The 17,605-nt window shown below is 34.4% G+C and overlaps 1 protein-coding gene across 1 annotated transcript; it reads left to right on the top strand.

Moving 5' to 3' along the window:
• Positions 1–76: 76 nt before the first annotated feature.
• Positions 77–16,366, top strand: LOC124540255. The gene is made up of 14 exons (XM_047117721.1): positions 77–85; positions 5,584–5,779; positions 6,313–6,385; positions 6,930–7,057; positions 7,905–7,976; positions 8,400–8,483; positions 8,941–8,986; positions 9,479–9,648; positions 10,665–10,732; positions 11,279–11,414; positions 12,175–12,284; positions 12,913–13,006; positions 13,494–13,622; positions 16,257–16,366. The coding sequence occupies exons 1-14, from the start codon at positions 77–79 to the stop codon at positions 16,328–16,330; spliced, it is 1,389 nt and encodes a 462-aa protein (XP_046973677.1). The 3' UTR covers positions 16,331–16,366.
• The last annotated feature ends 1,239 nt before the right edge of the window (positions 16,367–17,605 follow it).

Genomic DNA, 17,605 nt, shown 5'->3' with positions numbered 1-17,605 from the left:
GTTTTTCTGATGGAAACGTTTTGAAAAATATCGATTTGTGGTCCAGTAGACCACTAGAATAGAATCTCACAAAACAATGGCTTTGGTAATTCTTAATAAATTCCATAGTAATAGTAAGTTTGTATTTAAAATTATATAAACCATTAAACATTTCTTACCTATTTCCATGAAACATTAAATATATAATTAATTGAATTTAAGGGTATATTCAGTATTTTCCAATCGGGGGTACAGGATACCTTTATTAGCAAACTTGTAGTTTTTGTTTATGAAATTTAGTATGACTTGGTTGCCTAGTGATATTTCATCATGGAGCTGTAGATATGTAATCTGTTTTCATCCATCGTTCATCCGATTTAGATGCTGGTGTGGGCACTTTTCCATACTATCAACGACCAATGGATAGGGTGTCATATCGGATGCTTTTTTACAAATTGTATTGAGTCAATTTGTTCGTAAGGATATTGGTCATTTTGTCTTTGTGACACGTCAGTACTTAAAGATTAAGTTTGTTTTAAATGTATTTGGTATTTAGAAGTCTTGTGAAATTATCGTATCATTATTAAAGAAAGCGTAGTGCAATAAATTCGTCCAGTTTTTAAGATTTCAGGGAAGTAATGATGAGAATCTAGTCTTGGTGACTTCACCAATTTTCTATGTAACTAAGCAAATGTATTTTTAACATCGTCTTCTTAGAATGATAGCAACGTTTTTGCAAGCAAATCGGCAAATAGTGCAAGGGATAGAATGTTTTCAGAAGTTTCTTAACCAAATCCTCAGATAAACCTCGTACGTCATTTTTTTCATAGAGTTTTACTATTCGGATTCTGAGTTCCCAAATTGTATGCAATACGTGAAAATTTCTAACAAATTAAACAGAGATTTGGGCTTCTACTGACTTAATCAAGTAACGGCGTTGACAAAGATTTTCATTAAGATTACAGTTTTTCCTAACCAAGTTATCAATCAATAACGAGAAATAATTCCAGTTATTTGCATGTTCTATTAATACAGATTTCGAGATCTTTTCTGCGCAAATGGTTTAAGAAACATAGAAAAATAATTGGTTTTAAAGATATTTTTTTTATCGAAAGAACTAAACAGAAGGTTTTTTTGTAAATGGAAGATTTCGTCGCCATCTTGAATAACGATTTCTCAACTGTCAATGTAAAAAAAACCTATTTTTTAGCACACACATTTAATGTAATTTAGAGAAATTACGTTTAGTTCTGTAGTATGTTTTATTATTAATACCGTTAATATAACAAGTAACACTTTAATTTCTTGGTAAGCATGATTTTAACATCTTGGTAAGTCAAACAAGGATTTTTATACTATTATACTTGTATATGAAGTTAAATTGACTCTTCAATTTAGTTTTTACAACGGTACCGATCAATCTCATTCGAATCTTCTCCATCCTACGTGATATTGGCGAAATTATCTGTGAACTGTTGCCATAACTAAAAGCTATTAAACTAAGAATTGAAGTGAGTTGCCATAGTCCTATTTCTCTTGCACTATTTGTAGTTTACGATGCTCTCATTTCAGGTTGACGTATTGTAGATGAGTTGTAGTACTATTATATTTGATTTAACTATAGGGGGCAGAGTTTTACAGAAACAATTTATATTATTATACATATTACAGAATTGTATTCAAATTTTTATTTACAACGTTCAAGTAGGCAAAGTGAAGACAGCTAACAAATATATAAATCATTGGTGTCGATTCTGTGGTGAAGAAAATCTGATTTTTTTTTTCATCTGTAAGGCGCGCTCTTCTTTTTGTATTCGTTAGAAAGAGATGGCAATTGTTCTCTTCTTTTCTGGCCCTGTTTATACGTCTTCGACTTATTTGTAGACTAAATTTCTTGTGTACATTTATAATGTTATTTTAAGGCTCTAGCGATTTCGTTTAGATATTGATGAGTACAATTGAATCGACATATTTGTTGTTATTTTAAATCGACATCTATAGAGTCTCTAATTAATGGTTAAAAGACCAAGTACGAAAGATATATTAAGCCATGGCATTTTTAATACTTGTCTAATTATATCATTCGGTAGTTTTCGATCTAGACACTAGAGTATTTCGTGTCTATTCTCATTTATTTAAATGGGACGGAAGTGTGTAACCTAAAGTAGGAGAGTTCGATATTTGATTAGACCAATGAGCGTGCGATTTTGGTTGTCAGAGGGAAACAACCTTTATGACCAATATTTTAAGACTTATTTTAAACATCACCGGCTTTGCATGTAATTATTCGGCTTGGTTAGTTAAACAATGCTGTCTCCTTCTTTCTTATGTCAAATCATGTTGACAGAGAGAGACACAGAACGAGAATGTTCACCTAAACACTAGAGTTTTAAACTATGACAGTATGGCTGTATTACTTCATATGACTTTGTCGAAGTTTATATCAGAATTGTTCTTTTCTAGTCATATAAACGATATATTATTAAATTGTCTGTTAATTTTAATCAACTAGATAAATTTATTAGGTCAATTTTGTCATGCGTCAGTGTTGTAGATATGTCAAAATATTATTCGAATTGCAAATAATTTGTACAATATCATTATATCTACCTAATTTAAAGCTCATTACACAATGAAAGAATAAGGTATAAGAGATAAAGAATAAGGAATAATGAACAAGGATTAAGGAATAGCACAGCAACCAAAACACAATAAGAGATAAGATTCAATATTCAACCAATCACAGCGGTTGAATACCTGCTACTAGTTAAGTGCTGCTGTTAGTTTTACGACACTTCGTTGAAAAAATGCCCTGCGATTGGCTGGCTATAAGAAATGAGAAACAAATTTCCACCACGACGGAATTTTGTTCTTATTTCTTATTTTTGAGCTATGAATTGATTAACGGTGCTGCCGTCGCTAGATTCCGCTATTCCTTATTTCTTGGTCCTTATTCCTTATATCTTTTTTTTTCAATGTGTAATGGGCTTTACTGCCAAAGTTCAGACGACAGCTTCAACGGCGTCCAGATTTTAATACCATAATGAATATCATAGATTATAGAAGCTCTCGTCCAATGGTGTGACGTAAATTTATCAATAAACAAATGTTATCTATTGACCCTTGTCTTATGGTTGGAATAGGTCGTATATATTGTGTGCTACGTTTAGTTTTATACATATATGTATTTTAATTTAGATATTTGACTAATATCTGTAAAATGACTGACCTAAATTATATTAATTTTGTACGTGATCATGACCAATCAGATATTATTTTAATATTTTTTAAAGACAATTGTATTTGTATGTTTTTTTTTTTTACAAAAATCGTAAGCTATGTTAATCTTTCAAAATAGATTTATTGCTGTTCTGTAAAAAAGAAAAATAATTGAAGTTTTAACATTATTTTAATTTGAAATATGTTTCCATTTTGCAGTAAGTTAAATTTATGGTTTAGTAAAGTTTTTTTTATTATGGCAATATTTATTCCATAGTTCCTACTCAAGAATTAATTAATGATATTTTAATGTCATTAATAACAAAATAATTAAAATTTGCTCATCGATGTATTATGGATGCACTGCCATGAAATGAACAGGATTTTGTAATAATTAAATTATGATAATAAAAAAATTTAAGCGAATATTGTTTTATTTTTCAATCACCACTAAAATATTTTGTGTTTTTTTTTCACTTGCTCAGCGGTGAAAGAAAACATCGTGAGGAAACCTGCATGTGTCTATTGAAAACTCGCTTTGGTGGGTAAAATTAGCCGTAAGTTATTTGAAGGATGTATGGTAAAGGTGAGGTGGCCCAGTGGTTAGAACTTGTGCATCCGCTGAGTTTCTTTCGCCGGTTCTTCCCAGGTCAGGGTATTTTCTTTTCGGAACCGGTGGTACTGTTTCAATTGACCATCAAGAAAGTGTAATACTTCTATTATATATTGAATAAAGCAATTTGAGTTTGAGCTTGCATCTTAACCGATGATTGCGGGCTCAAACTCCAGCAAGCACCGCTGAATTATAATTGTGTTTATAATTCATCTCGAGACCGACGGTGAAGGAAAACGTGAAAAAACCAACATCTGTTTAATTTCACTGAAATTCTGCCACATTTCATCAAGCGGCATTGGAACAGTATAGTGGTTCCAAAACCTTCTCCGCAAGAGAAGAGGAGGCCTTAGCCCAGCAGTGGGAAATTTACAGGCTGTTGTTGTTGTTGTATTGTATGGTAAAAGTAAAAATTCAAATGTAAGACATATTTTTTACCTCAAAATCGAATTTTATTGTCCGTTCTGAGTGATAGAGAATAGAGGAATGAAGGATGTACAAATATTCGATTTTCAATCTGCCCGGAGTGCGATCGGTCACTATTGAGGCCAGCTGGAAAAGATTTGGTATACCCTTTGTGTGTGTGTTGTGAAAATTAAAATGCATATATTATATGATTATATAATTTTTATAAATGGTAGATCGAAAAGAAAGATGACCAGAAAAGCTAAAGCGATTAGCTTATAATTACAGATTAAAAAATACTGTTATTAAACAATTTAATAAAAAACAAACATAAATACGAAAATCGATAAATACGTCGGCGCATGGTGCGCCATCTTGTTTTTTTTGTACTAACTGGAAAAGAGTGTCAATAGGAGTTGAAAACGGCGCTCTAGTGTCGCGGCGAGGGTAGCGAGGCAGCCATCTTGAATATAGTTACATTCAAGATTTCCCGCTCACCACGTACGCGACGAATCGCTGTATCTGAATTTCCAATAGTGTTTTAAATGTTTTTGTGTGTGTGACATTTTAACGTAACGATATTTATAACTACTGTGAAATTATCTCTGTAATTGATTTGCTAAATTAAAACTTTACTGAATTTGTGAACAATACTTTGAATATACGCCCACTTATAATTCTGATATTGGCAATAAAATGTCTATAAATATTTGTATCCCTCAACTCGTAAAAAATCTTCTCGATCAATTTATTTGACAGATTTATAAAAAAACTCTGTCAAACATCTGTCATAGAAGACGTCATGCTTTTCATAAAAATTTGAACAAAACAGCAGTACTATGATGTATCATATTATATTAGTGTTATTATTTCCTAGTTGTTTAGCAAACAGTAAAGTTCCAGTGTTGTCCTTGGGTCATCGAGGTACATATGAGAATAAAACTAATAAACAGCCTTTAAAGGTAAAAAGTATAACATATACTTAACATAAAAATAATCTTTAAGATATTGTAATGGATTACTTTATTATTTTTGTAACTAGTAACCCCAGCTTCCCAACGGCGCAATTATTAAAAATTAAAGTTATATTGTATCGTATAAATAAAGTTGTTATATTTATTTGCATTTGAGAAATAGTTTCAATGCTTTTATGACACAGAAAAATATTAATTAAGCTTTTTAGATAATTGAAAAATTGATAAAAAGTTTCTATAAGAAATGGCGAACCAAAAAAACTCATCATATTTTCAAACTTTAACCACTTTAGAACTAATTGTTATTGCTTGTCCGGTGATAATAAGTTATTAATTATTATTAGGAGTTATTATGTACTGTATTTTCAGAGGTAATGTAGTTACGTTTTTCAGTTTCTTCCATTCATAATGTTGATAAATCGTAATCAAGATACGAGCGAATATTGGCGCGAAACCGAAATCCTTTCCCTCGTTCGGAATAACGAGTTCGATATCGACTACGAGAAGTGTGAAGAGAAAAGTCCGGAACGATCGCTAGTTCAGTTTCCAAGTAGACGAACAGTCAGACCAATATGCAGAAGTACTTATGGTAAACATATAATTTTCAAATTATTGACAAGAAAATCAATAATAATAAGAATGCTAAATGTATATTAATATTATAAATATGAAAGTAGAGTACGACACAACTTAGATTTATACGATACGATTTATACAACCAATAGAAATAGCTGCCTATCGCGCCATTCGACGGTATTCGTCGCTATAGATTCTCGCGTCAGTTCAACGTGAGAAAGCAAGTGCATGTAAATTGACGAATATACTAGGTCATTACATATCATTACAGATATTACAAGTTATAACGTTTGTGCAAAAATCATATTCGCATGAGAAATAAATATTGATAATTTGGGATAGCGTACTTAATTCGGATATTATCGGTTCACGTATTTGGCCGATGGATACATAGGTACATTAAAAAATACACTTTAAAATTGCGTAAAAATCAAGCTTTCTTTAAAAATTAAAGAAAGTTTGAGCAAACTAACATAGAGTCAATATTACCTCTGTGGTACTTTATTTTTTCTTATTTTAACATTTAATATATAAGACCTTTTTTAGACTACCAACTCTGCCCTCAATGCCCGCGCTTCAACAATCGTACCGAGTGCGAACTATTCCGAGACTCTTGTATGTAAGTATATTTTTGAAGCACTAATTGATAATATTATTTGACGGTATTGGTCCCACTGGTGGGCAAGAGATTAAATATTTAGGAAATTCTAAAGTAAGCGGTTATTAGGTTATTTATCCCTAATCAACATACGAGTATATTTGTCTTGACCTGCTAGGTTAAAAGAAATGGAACAGCTATCGCTATTTGTATGGATATGCTTGAGTAGGAAAGCTTCGATACTTGCTATCTTGACCTAGGCCAAGGTAGAGTACAGTAGGTAGAACCTACGTAGGGATTTCAAGAAAATCCTTCTCTTTTGAATGACAAATAATAATGGGAAAAATACTCTATCAGAAGTAATAGAGAAATATCTGTATTTAAGAATATAAACGCTAAGCAACTAAACTTATAAGTAAGATCGACTTTAATTATTTTATAAGTAACAAAGAGCTAGTATTAGAAAATAATGAATCTTCTAATACTAGCTCATTGTATTAGAAGAATCATTATTTTGTCCTTAAAGCAATAATTTGTCAAAAAAATACGTTTTCATGTAAACCAGAGAACGCAAAGTGCATCCATCAGAATACCGCAATTACTGCGATAAGAAGTACGGCAAGTGGCGAGCGATGCTCATACCCGCCGATTACAGTCAGTGTCGTTGCTGTGACGACTGCGTATTTTATAGAGGTGATTAGTCAAATTTCTAATTGATTAATAATATCCCCTGCATTAGATTGTGCAAAAGCACAGATCAAAGACCAGGATAAAATATTCCAACCAAAGTATGATGATGTATTTTGATAGTACCTTTGAAGTAAAGTAAAGTAACAGCCTTTACATTTCCCACTGCTGAGATAAGGCCTCCTCTTCCATTATAAAGAGGGTTTGGAACATATTCCATCACGCTGTTCCAATGCGGGTTGGTGGAATGCGCATGTGGCAGAATTTCGATGAAATTAGACACGTTTCGCTGGTTTCCTCACGATGTTTTCCTTCACCGCCGAGCACGAGATGAGTTATAAACACAAATTAAACACACACATATATATATATATATATATATATATATATATATATATATATATATATATATAGTGGCGCTTGCCTGGGTTTGAACCGGCAATCATCGGTTAAGATGCACGCGTTCTAACCATTGGACCATCTCAGCATAAATATATTTATATGACGCCCTTTGAAAACAGTGTTTTTCAGTCTGTTTGACCAAAACTGCATTAAAGAAATATTAATTCAATCATATCACATCACATCGAGTTTTACTTTCTTAAGCGTTACGAGGTCTAATAAGCCCCTTACCGCAGGTATGGATAAAAAATGATGTCACTGTCAACGTGTCGAGAACTGTTTTAAGTGCATAATATAGCACATATGATATATTTTGTAAGATAAGTTAAGGTACTAAGTCTATTGGAACAGATTCTACTGACAAAGATGCACGTACTAATCTCACACTCTCATTTAAAAATAATAGTTGTTTTAAAAGTTTAGCAAATCATGAATCTTTATTTCGTTTTAGAATTAGACCAGTCGTGTGTTGAAGACGAGTATAATTTCGACTCTGAAGAGTTTTTACCAGTCACGACTATTGGTAAGGATCCCCAAGTGAAGATTCATTTGCAGAAACTCAGCACTTCTTGTGTAACTACGGGCACTAGGGACATAACATCTTAGGTATGATGAAGGAATCTTCAAGAAAAGAGCGTACTCGTTTCTCAAGGCCGGCAACGCGCCTGCAAGCCTCCCGTTGTTGCAGATGTCCATGGATGGTGGTAGTCACTTTTTATGGTATCAGGTGAGCTTCCTGCTCGTTTGCCACCTGTAATATTAAGAAAGGTTTCAAGGAGCTGTACAGCTTAGTTGAGGCCTGTGAGTTTTATAAGGAATAGTTAAAATTGCTTACATCACCAATCCCTATGTATGGTGATCAGATGGCATATTTTCCCGTCCACCTATTGTGTAGTATGAAAAGAAAGTGTTTCCACTGTTAAAGCACAACTTATATATAATTCAGATTTCAGAGCTGGCTGCAATCCATATTGGGGTCACCCAGAGCAAGAAATGAGGGCCCTTCGTTGTGACCAAATCCTCCGGAGATGTAAGAGTAAAATTAGTTCAAACACTTACGCTATATCAGACTCTAAATTCGGTCCTACTGGAATTAAGTAACTTTCAAATTTAGCAATATTAGATAGGGTTGTATCCAGCTCATGCCAGCCGCCTTGCGTGAATCGGCAGGCAGGAGCTGGATGTGAATAACCGATGATCGATCACAGTGGCGTGCTATTGGAGAGGCCTATGTCCAGCGGTGGACGAAAAAAGGCTGTTGATGATAATTGGATTGATGAATTGGATTTAAAGAATGGATAAGTTACTTATGTCCAATGTTGGTCTTTATTAACTGTACAATTTAGCATTATTGGATTGGATAATTTGATTTGAAGAATGGATAAATTGGTTATGTGTTGCCAAACTTTTGCCACCTCATCCATGATCACTATAAACAAGTATCAAGTAAAAATATCCTTTGAAGTACACCAGATCGTTGTTTTCAGGTGTTCCTGTAACCGTACCCCCATTACCGACAGATACACTAAGTGTGTAAGTAATAAGTATACCATCTAAAGTATTCTTCTATTATTTGTAATCAAAGACTCTTTATGTATATTATGTGAGATGAAAATACATTATCGATCTGTTTGCTAATGTTGTTAGGTGTCAATCAAAAATATCATTAAGAAGAATAAAGAATTCAATTGCTATAAATCCAAATAAATGACTAAAAAGTTGGAGTTTTTTACTAAGAAAACTTGGATTAAGATGCCAAGAATCTTTTGATCATTTCGAAGTTAGATATTTGAAAGTACGCAACGGATTTTGATGCCTTTTTTTTGAATAGATAAAAATGATTTGAGAAGAAGCTTTTTGTATAATACATGGACAATATAGTAAAGAAACACTGATAATTTTAGAAGTTTGTAATGTGATGTCGTAAATAAACAAATTGTGTAGTATATTTAGTTTATTGCACCCGTCCGAATCCGAGCCGCGTTAGTAGCGTATTTGCTTAAAAACAGTTGCCGTTCTCTCTAGTCGTCGCAATTTCCGTTTCGAGCCGCCATCAGGTGGTAGTGACTGCCCGATATCGTGTCGAGGCTTCGAGTGTCGCGGCGGTCTCGTGAAGGAGGACGAGTGCCCGCTCGGCGCTTATCTACCAGATAAGGAGCTGTGCAATTGTTGTGGCAAATGCAGTTCTTATCATCGTGAGTTTATTTAATTCAAGACAAATATTAACATCAGTATGATGACCTTTCGAGCAGAGATGGCCCAGTGGTTAGAACGCGTGCATCTTAACCGTTGATTGCGGGTTCAAACCCAGGCAAGCACCGCTGATTCGTGTGCTTAATTTGTCTTTATAATTCATCTCGTGCTCAGCGGTGAAGAAAAACATCGTGAGGAAACCTGCATTTGACAAATTTCATAGAAATTCTGCCACGTGTGTATTCCACCAATCCGCATTGGAACAGCGCGGTGGAATATGTTCCAAACTTTCTCCTTAAAGCCTTTAGCCCAGCAGTGGGAATTTACAGGCTGTTGTTGTTGTTGTATGATGATCTTTGCAAGGCTAATCTGTAAGAGTATCTGCTATCTTCAAGGCGCGAAGTTTCACAACATTCTAAATTGACAGTATGATTAATTAATATTTCAAGCACATATTTTGACATTCCCTTTTCTTAGACTCTGCCTATTATGATTATTAAAACAGTACAACACGAATTTGAGTTTTGTTTTTGATATTCTAGTATTAATATTGTATTATTAAGATTCTCGTAACACTGGAAATGTTTGTGTTAATTTTAGTTACTAGCTTATACTATTATTATATGTAGCTTTATTATAATAATTTTTTTAAATATGTTTAGTTTTTAACATCAAAGTGGTGGTAAAAAGTAAGAATTTTCTTAAAATTGTGATTCAATTCAAAACCTATATCCGAATGTACTGAACACTAAAATCGTAATTAATTACATTCTTTTGATTGATTTAATGTCAAAATTGAGTGAAAAATACGGCATTATTGAGTTTTTCCTAAAAATCGCCCAAGATGTGTAGTGCGGATATCCAAAATAAATTTAAAACCGTTTACAATTCTTCTTTGTCAAAAAAGAAAATATGCTGAGTTTCTTTCGTGATTTATTTTCAGCGTTTACAAATGGTAAGGAATAAGACAATATATGTTTTTTTTTTCTTAAATTGTTATGCATGCTTTTAATTTCAGAACTAAATCAAAAGTGTGCAGAGTTTAAAAAGTTTGTTCATAACGTGAACGGAACAAAAGAAATGGAGGTAAATATAAAACAAAAGATTCAGATCATTTATTTTACCTTTTTCATTATATATTATTTTATTTTGAAAGGGTTATATATATAATTGTTGTTTAACACAATACATCTTACACACCAATGAGTCAAGTATACCAAACAAAGACAAAGAGTCTGGTCTGTACGATGTCGGGTCAAGGAAGGCACCTGACCATCTTTTTTACCATTAAGCTTGGGTCTTCTCGAGCTTCGATTAACGTTAATCCTGGGTGTCTTCTATGAGATCGCACGTCAGCCCAGGACGTTGTCAGCCCAGAGCGCTTTTGGTCGCTGTTTCTTCGTCGTCATCATCGTTATGTGACGTCACTTCAGGTCACGTGACGTCGTTCCTTGCATTCATAAGCTATATAAATTGGGCTTAAGGCTGCGTACACATACGTGTCAGAACATCCTCCGACACATAGAGGTTTCCTCACGACGTTTTCATCTCTAACATCAAATTTATTAATTAAAATAATAAATACGAGTAAATGTGTGCATATATAATACGGTTGATGATTCAATAATTTAGGTTGAAGAGGAATTCTTGGAGCCGGGGTGTGATGACGGCCTCGTGTGCAGGCAGGGAGTTTGCCAGGATATCCATTTGGTCCAAACATCAGCTGGTGTCAGACGAAAGCGTGATGATAGACTGCAAGAGGCAAACGGTTCGTAGCAATCGAAATCGAAATATAAGTAGTCGCCCGAAGTTTGCTCGCGTCAGGTTTGGTGTCGTGTGTTAGGCAAAACGTAGCCCATGTCTTTTCTTAGAGTTTATGTTTCATACCAAATTTCATTAAATTCGGTTCAGCGGTTTGCTTGTGAAAGAGCGACATACAGACAGATAGTTACTTTCATTTATAATATTAATATAAATAGATTGCAGATTGCAGCGTCACAAATTGAAGATTTAAGCTCCATGATAATTCTCAAAGAAATATATGTTTCATTCTAAAAAGTAAAATAACAGCCTGTACATTTTCCACTGCCTCCTCTTCCTTTAAGGAGAGGGTTTGGAACATATTCCACCACGCTGTTCCAATGTTCCTTACGATGTTTTCCTTCACCGCCGAGCACGAGATGAATTATAAACACAAATTAAGCACATATGGTACAGTGGTGCTTGCCTGGGTTTGAATCCGCAATCATCGGTTATGATGCACGCGTTCTAACCACTGGGCCATCTCACCTCTCTCTCTTTTTCAATCTACAATAATGTAATTATTGTTCGTGATTGATCAATCTTCAAATGACGTATAGGTAACGCTAGTCTTAAATATTATTCTATTAAATCTATACATAGCCTAACTGACAAATTTCAATTTTATATGTGTTCTAGTTTCTGAGATCTTGTGAATTATTAGTGAGCTTTTATATAAATGTAATTTAATAAAGCGCTTTATATAAATAGATTTTCATGTTCTACAGAGCCCTGCAAACAGGAGTTAAAGTATTTCAAGAAAAAATATGGAAGAGATGGTCACCTTCATTACAATGCACCACAATGCACTCCCCTGTGGCTCTACGCGCCCGTCCAAGTATTCTTGCAATCGTATTTTCAATTCAATGAGCAATACTTTAGATAATGGTTAAAATGCCTGTTAATTTTGATATTTTGCCTATTTGTCTTAGTACGATCGAAGAATCGTTTATTTACATGTAATTCTTGCAACATGTACATATACAGCAGTTTTAGTATTTTTGTGTTCCAGTGCAAAACATCTTCGCCAACAAAGTTGGTGGGTCAGTAAAGTCTGTGTGCTGTTATTCATTTGCTAGTACACAAATAAACATGTATATATATATTATTTTATACAAAAACGGGTTTGCACAAAGCATTGCTACCAAGTATATATATGTTTATATATGTAATTACTAAATATAATACACGTAACCAATATAATTTGTTAAAGAGTTTGTGTCATTAAACCCGCTTATCCCAGGAACTACCAGTGTGATCTGTTGTTGGATAGCCCGTCTATTAAGACAGATTATATTTCATAAACCTTTAGATGAAAGTAAGAAAGCATTAAGCACCAAAATTGTGCTTTAAAAAATGAAGTTTATTTACGTAATATTATATCTCATTTTTCATTAGCACCATATCGGTGCGTTCGCCTTTCTTAATTTCAACTGGTATATTTTTCGATGTGTTTATGTCTGTAGTGTCGAAGATTCGTGTGTTACTGCGCACTTGAGGATGGAACTTTTATTCAGGGTATAAAGGTGCCTCGCGTTGAAGTGTCAAATATGAACTGCGGTGAGTGTCGCCAGTTTTAACGTTTAGTTTGATTATGAACTAAGTAAAACCGCGTGAAGTAATTATATTTTTGAAAGATTTCTTACCATTATTACTGTTGATGGATAAAGTCATAAATGAAAATTTATCAAGAGACCATAAATGATATAATTATTTTTTATATTTTTAATGTAACTGTAAATTTCCCACTGCTATCCTTAGGATTCCTCTCCCTTTGAGGAGAAGGTTTTGTACAAATTCCACCACGCTGCTCCAATGCGGATTAGTGGACACATACACATGATACACATGTGGCAGAATTTCTATGAAATTAGACAAATACAGGTTCCTTCACGATGTTATCGTTCACCGCCGAGCATAAGATTACAAACATAAATTAACACATGAATATTCAGTGGTATTTGTCTGGGCTTGAACCCGCAATCATCGGTTAAGATGCACGCGTTCTAACCACTAGAAATAAATTAATTAGTGTTATATTTACAAGACTGTGTCCGTGAGAAATGCCGCACTGGTTCTGACGTGGATTGCGACGGATATGGTAACTACAAGGAGGCAATGTTCACGGCGCACATTGAACGCGATGAACGCAAGGACACGAAAAAGGAAACTAATGGTATGACCTTGAATTTTAAAGTTTGGTAGTGACGTGTAACTAAGGACCCTTTAAGGAACACTAGAGGCTCCCTCGCAATATTCCCGTTTTTTTAACTGATTTATAGGAAATCCATAACAGGATCTGTTTTTGATTGAAAAGCATTTTAAATTGACGACGACTGTTCTCACAAACCAGTTAGTTACTTTTATCGCCCTCTTAAATTAATTATTAGTTTAATCCTAAAAAAATCTTGGTGGTAGGGCTTTGTGCAAGCCCGTCTGGGTAGGTACCACCCACTCATCAGTTATTCTACCGCTAAATAACAGTACTCAGTATTGTTGTGCTCCGGTTTGAAGGGTGAGTGAGCCAGTATAACTACAGGCACAAGGGATATAATATCCTAGTTCACACAGTGGCGCATTGACGATTTAAGGAATATTTAATATTTCTTACAGGCCATGGCCCATATGCTCGTCCGCCAACCGATACCATAAAAAATTGTGTATTGCAATCATGAATCATCTTTCTTTTTTTTCACATCTGGTTTGGCACTATGGTTCTTAAAAATAAGACCAGACGTGTGCCATCATGCTGCTTTTTAATTACTGTAGGAGAGATAATGTGCATAGTCACACATCCATTATATATTTGCTATTTAATGAAAACCATACATTATATCGTATAAACTTATATTATTTAGAATATAAAATTTACTATACTGGAATGAGTTGTTTTGATCTCGGTTCGTTTGTTAGCTTTGTAACAAGTATCAAAGTGACGCGTCGCCGTGTAAACAGTGTGCCAACAAAGTTTGTACATACGAGTTTACAGTTTATTAGCAGTGCAGCTTCGTTTCGTATTCCGACTGTACTGTAAAGTCTGTAATTTGATTACGAATGAAATCTCGAATGCGAATCTCTACGACCTATTTGAAACTTGTTTTAACACGTTTAGCGGCATCAGTGATGTTATCTACAGTACAGGGCGTTTAAGACCTCGTATGAAAACTATCATAGTACCAATAAGGGGCTTATTAGACCCCGTAACGTTTAAGAAACTAAAACTCGATGTATTGTGATCGAGTTTTATTTCTTAAGTGCGGTAGGTGAAAAAGAAACCCCGTATTATAGTAGGTACAACTACATAGCATTCGGCTTTCAATAGGCATCATATAAATATATTTATCACTTCCCTACAATATATCAAATAGATGTTACGGCCTCCGCACGACACAGAAATCTATGTTTTTCTTAGCCGCACCGCATATAAACACATACGAGGTGTACTAGACTTCGCTCCGCATAGAACGTGTTAATGAATTCTTTTTTTAAATAGACGATTGAAAATGTTCTTGATAAATTACTCATCAAATGAGTCTCTTTCAAAGATGTACTATTCATAATCAAGCTCAAAATTTAGGGGTTGAAAATTTCTTACGACGAATTAACTATGAAATTTCCCTATAAAGATAATGACACTTATTGGCTAAATCTCTTTAAGAGGTCGATTTTAAGTTAAATCTACGTCATTATTGTGCAGGTTGCTGTATTTCTACATAATTCAATTTAATTTGAAACGTTTTACATTTTCCCTTAGCTGAATTTAAAACTTATTTAAAATATAAAAGGGAATATTGTAATGTACAAGATTATATACAAAATTGTTAGAAGACCTTTGTTGCAACATGGTTGGACATGCAAGTTTTCATCTCGAAAACTTGCGTGACGAGATGAATGACATGTCAGCATCAACCATGGGGCCAATTTTACAGTTCATTAATGTTTTTGATACGACTCTATTCTATTCCTCGTAAAAGTAAACTTCAGCTGATTATTATAGGGGCCAATTTTGGAGCCAATTTGCAAATATATTCAGATCCAACATCGACACAATCGCAATTTTACAAACCAACAACATTTTCAATAAATCCCGATTCTAATCCTCACAAAAGTAAACTTCGCTGCTTATTAAAGGGTTGTTATTGGGGCCAATTCTGGAGCCAATTTGCAAATATATAATGTTGTCTTAAATTTTCGCGATTATTACACATTTAAATAAAATATATTCTGATCCAACATTAACAAAACCGTAACTGGATTTGTATTAGTAGACTAGTAACAGGTAATCAGCAACTCGTTAGAAGATTTTGTCCCCAAGAGTAATTAAGTTGGCAAATGGGTGTGAAGCTGACCTGATGGAAAGTGACTATCACCGTCTATGAACAACTTGGGAGGATTTCGGAGGAGATGCGTTGCCAAAGATTTGTAATATTATATTATAAGTGCACAAATCAAATTATATTTATAATTTACTTGGTGGTAGGGCTTTGGCTAAGCCCGTCTGGGTAAGTACCACCCCCTCACCAGTTATTCTACCGCCAAATAACAGTACTCAGTATTGTTGTGTTCCGGTTTGAAGGGTGAGTGAGCCAGTGTAACTACAGGCACAAGATAACATCTTAGTTCCCAAGGTTGGTGGCACATTGACGATGTAAGGAATAGTTAATATTTCTTACAGCGTCATTGTCTATGGGTGATGGTGAGCACTTACCATCAGGTGGCCCATATGCTCGTCCGCCAACCTATACCATTAAAAAAAAAATCTTAAGAGTCGTATTTTTAAACTTCTTCTAATCAGATTCTTCTCTTCCAGTGAAAACATCAACTCGCTCTCGACCAATAAGAACAGGCTATGAAGCAGCGCTACCGACTATGCCATTGACGTAACTTTTAATATGTTTACTATTAAATATAATTCGGAGACCAATTTATTTCCGTTGAATGTGTTTTTCATTTTATTATTAAACTTTACATGACCCCCATACAACCAACAACCCCTTCTGCATATCTTTGAAGCATGGGAATGAAATTCTGATACAAATCGATGCGCAGTAGCTATAATCGAGTAGTCACATAAAGGCATGCAAAGCACGTCTGTAATAGAATATAACAATAAAAACATAATAATCTAGAATGGGCTCGTAAACAATTTACCTCTGGTAAGCAAAACGAATAATTTCTTGGAGCAAAAGTATATACCAATTCCAGTGAAATGGTGGAAAATAATTATAAATAAATATTGGAGAATATCACATAGATTACTCTGATCCATATGTAAGTAGCTATAGTACTTGTGTTATGGATAATCAGAAGAAGCGACGGTACCATAAACACACCAGACCCGAGGCAACATAGAAAAATAATTATCCTTTCTACATCAACTCGGCTGGTAATCGAACCCGGGGCCTCGTAGTGGCGTAAACATGAGAACTGGTGTACACACTACTCCACCACAATGGTCGTTATTTGCCGGTAGATATTCTAGTTTCCAGGAATTCTATAATAGAGGCGACAACTACCTTCAGCTGGTAAGACAATGAAAGTGCGGCATAAATCGGTAGCACTTTTTGTAAGTATTTGTATTTATACTTCTATAGTAAATGTTTGAAAATCAAAATCGACTCCACAGATTATAACAACCGCCGGCCCCGGCTTCGCACGGGTGCAATATTGATGCTATAAATATACTACAGAATTTGTTTATATACGTCACATTAGTAACTTCTAAAGTTATTTGTGTTTCTTTACTATATTGGACATCTACTTCTTGATGATAGGGCTTTGTGCAAGCCCGCCTGGGTAGGTACCACACACTCATCGGATATTCTACTGCTAAACATCAATACGCAGTATTGTTGTGTTCCGGTTTGAAGGATGAGTGAGCCAGTGTAACAACAGGCACAAGGGATATAACATCTTAGTTCCCAAGGTTGGTGGCGCATTGACGATGTAAGGAGTAGTTAATATTTCTTACAGCGTCATTGTCTACGGGTGATGGTGACCACTTACCATCAGGTGGCCCATATGCTCGTCCGCCTATTCTATAAAAAAAAATAAAAAAATAAATACTATTCTAATATGATAAAGAGGAAAACTTTGTTTGTTTGTAATGAATGGGCTCAAAAATTACAGGACCGATTTAAAAAAATCTTTCACCATTCG

The sequence above is a fragment of the Vanessa cardui genome, chromosome 24 (assembly GCF_905220365.1).
Source record: "Vanessa cardui chromosome 24, ilVanCard2.1, whole genome shotgun sequence".
In the NCBI taxonomy this organism is placed as follows: domain Eukaryota; kingdom Metazoa; phylum Arthropoda; class Insecta; order Lepidoptera; family Nymphalidae; genus Vanessa; species Vanessa cardui.
Note: the sequence above shows the minus strand (reverse complement) of the source record. Positions and strands in the feature narration are given on the sequence as shown.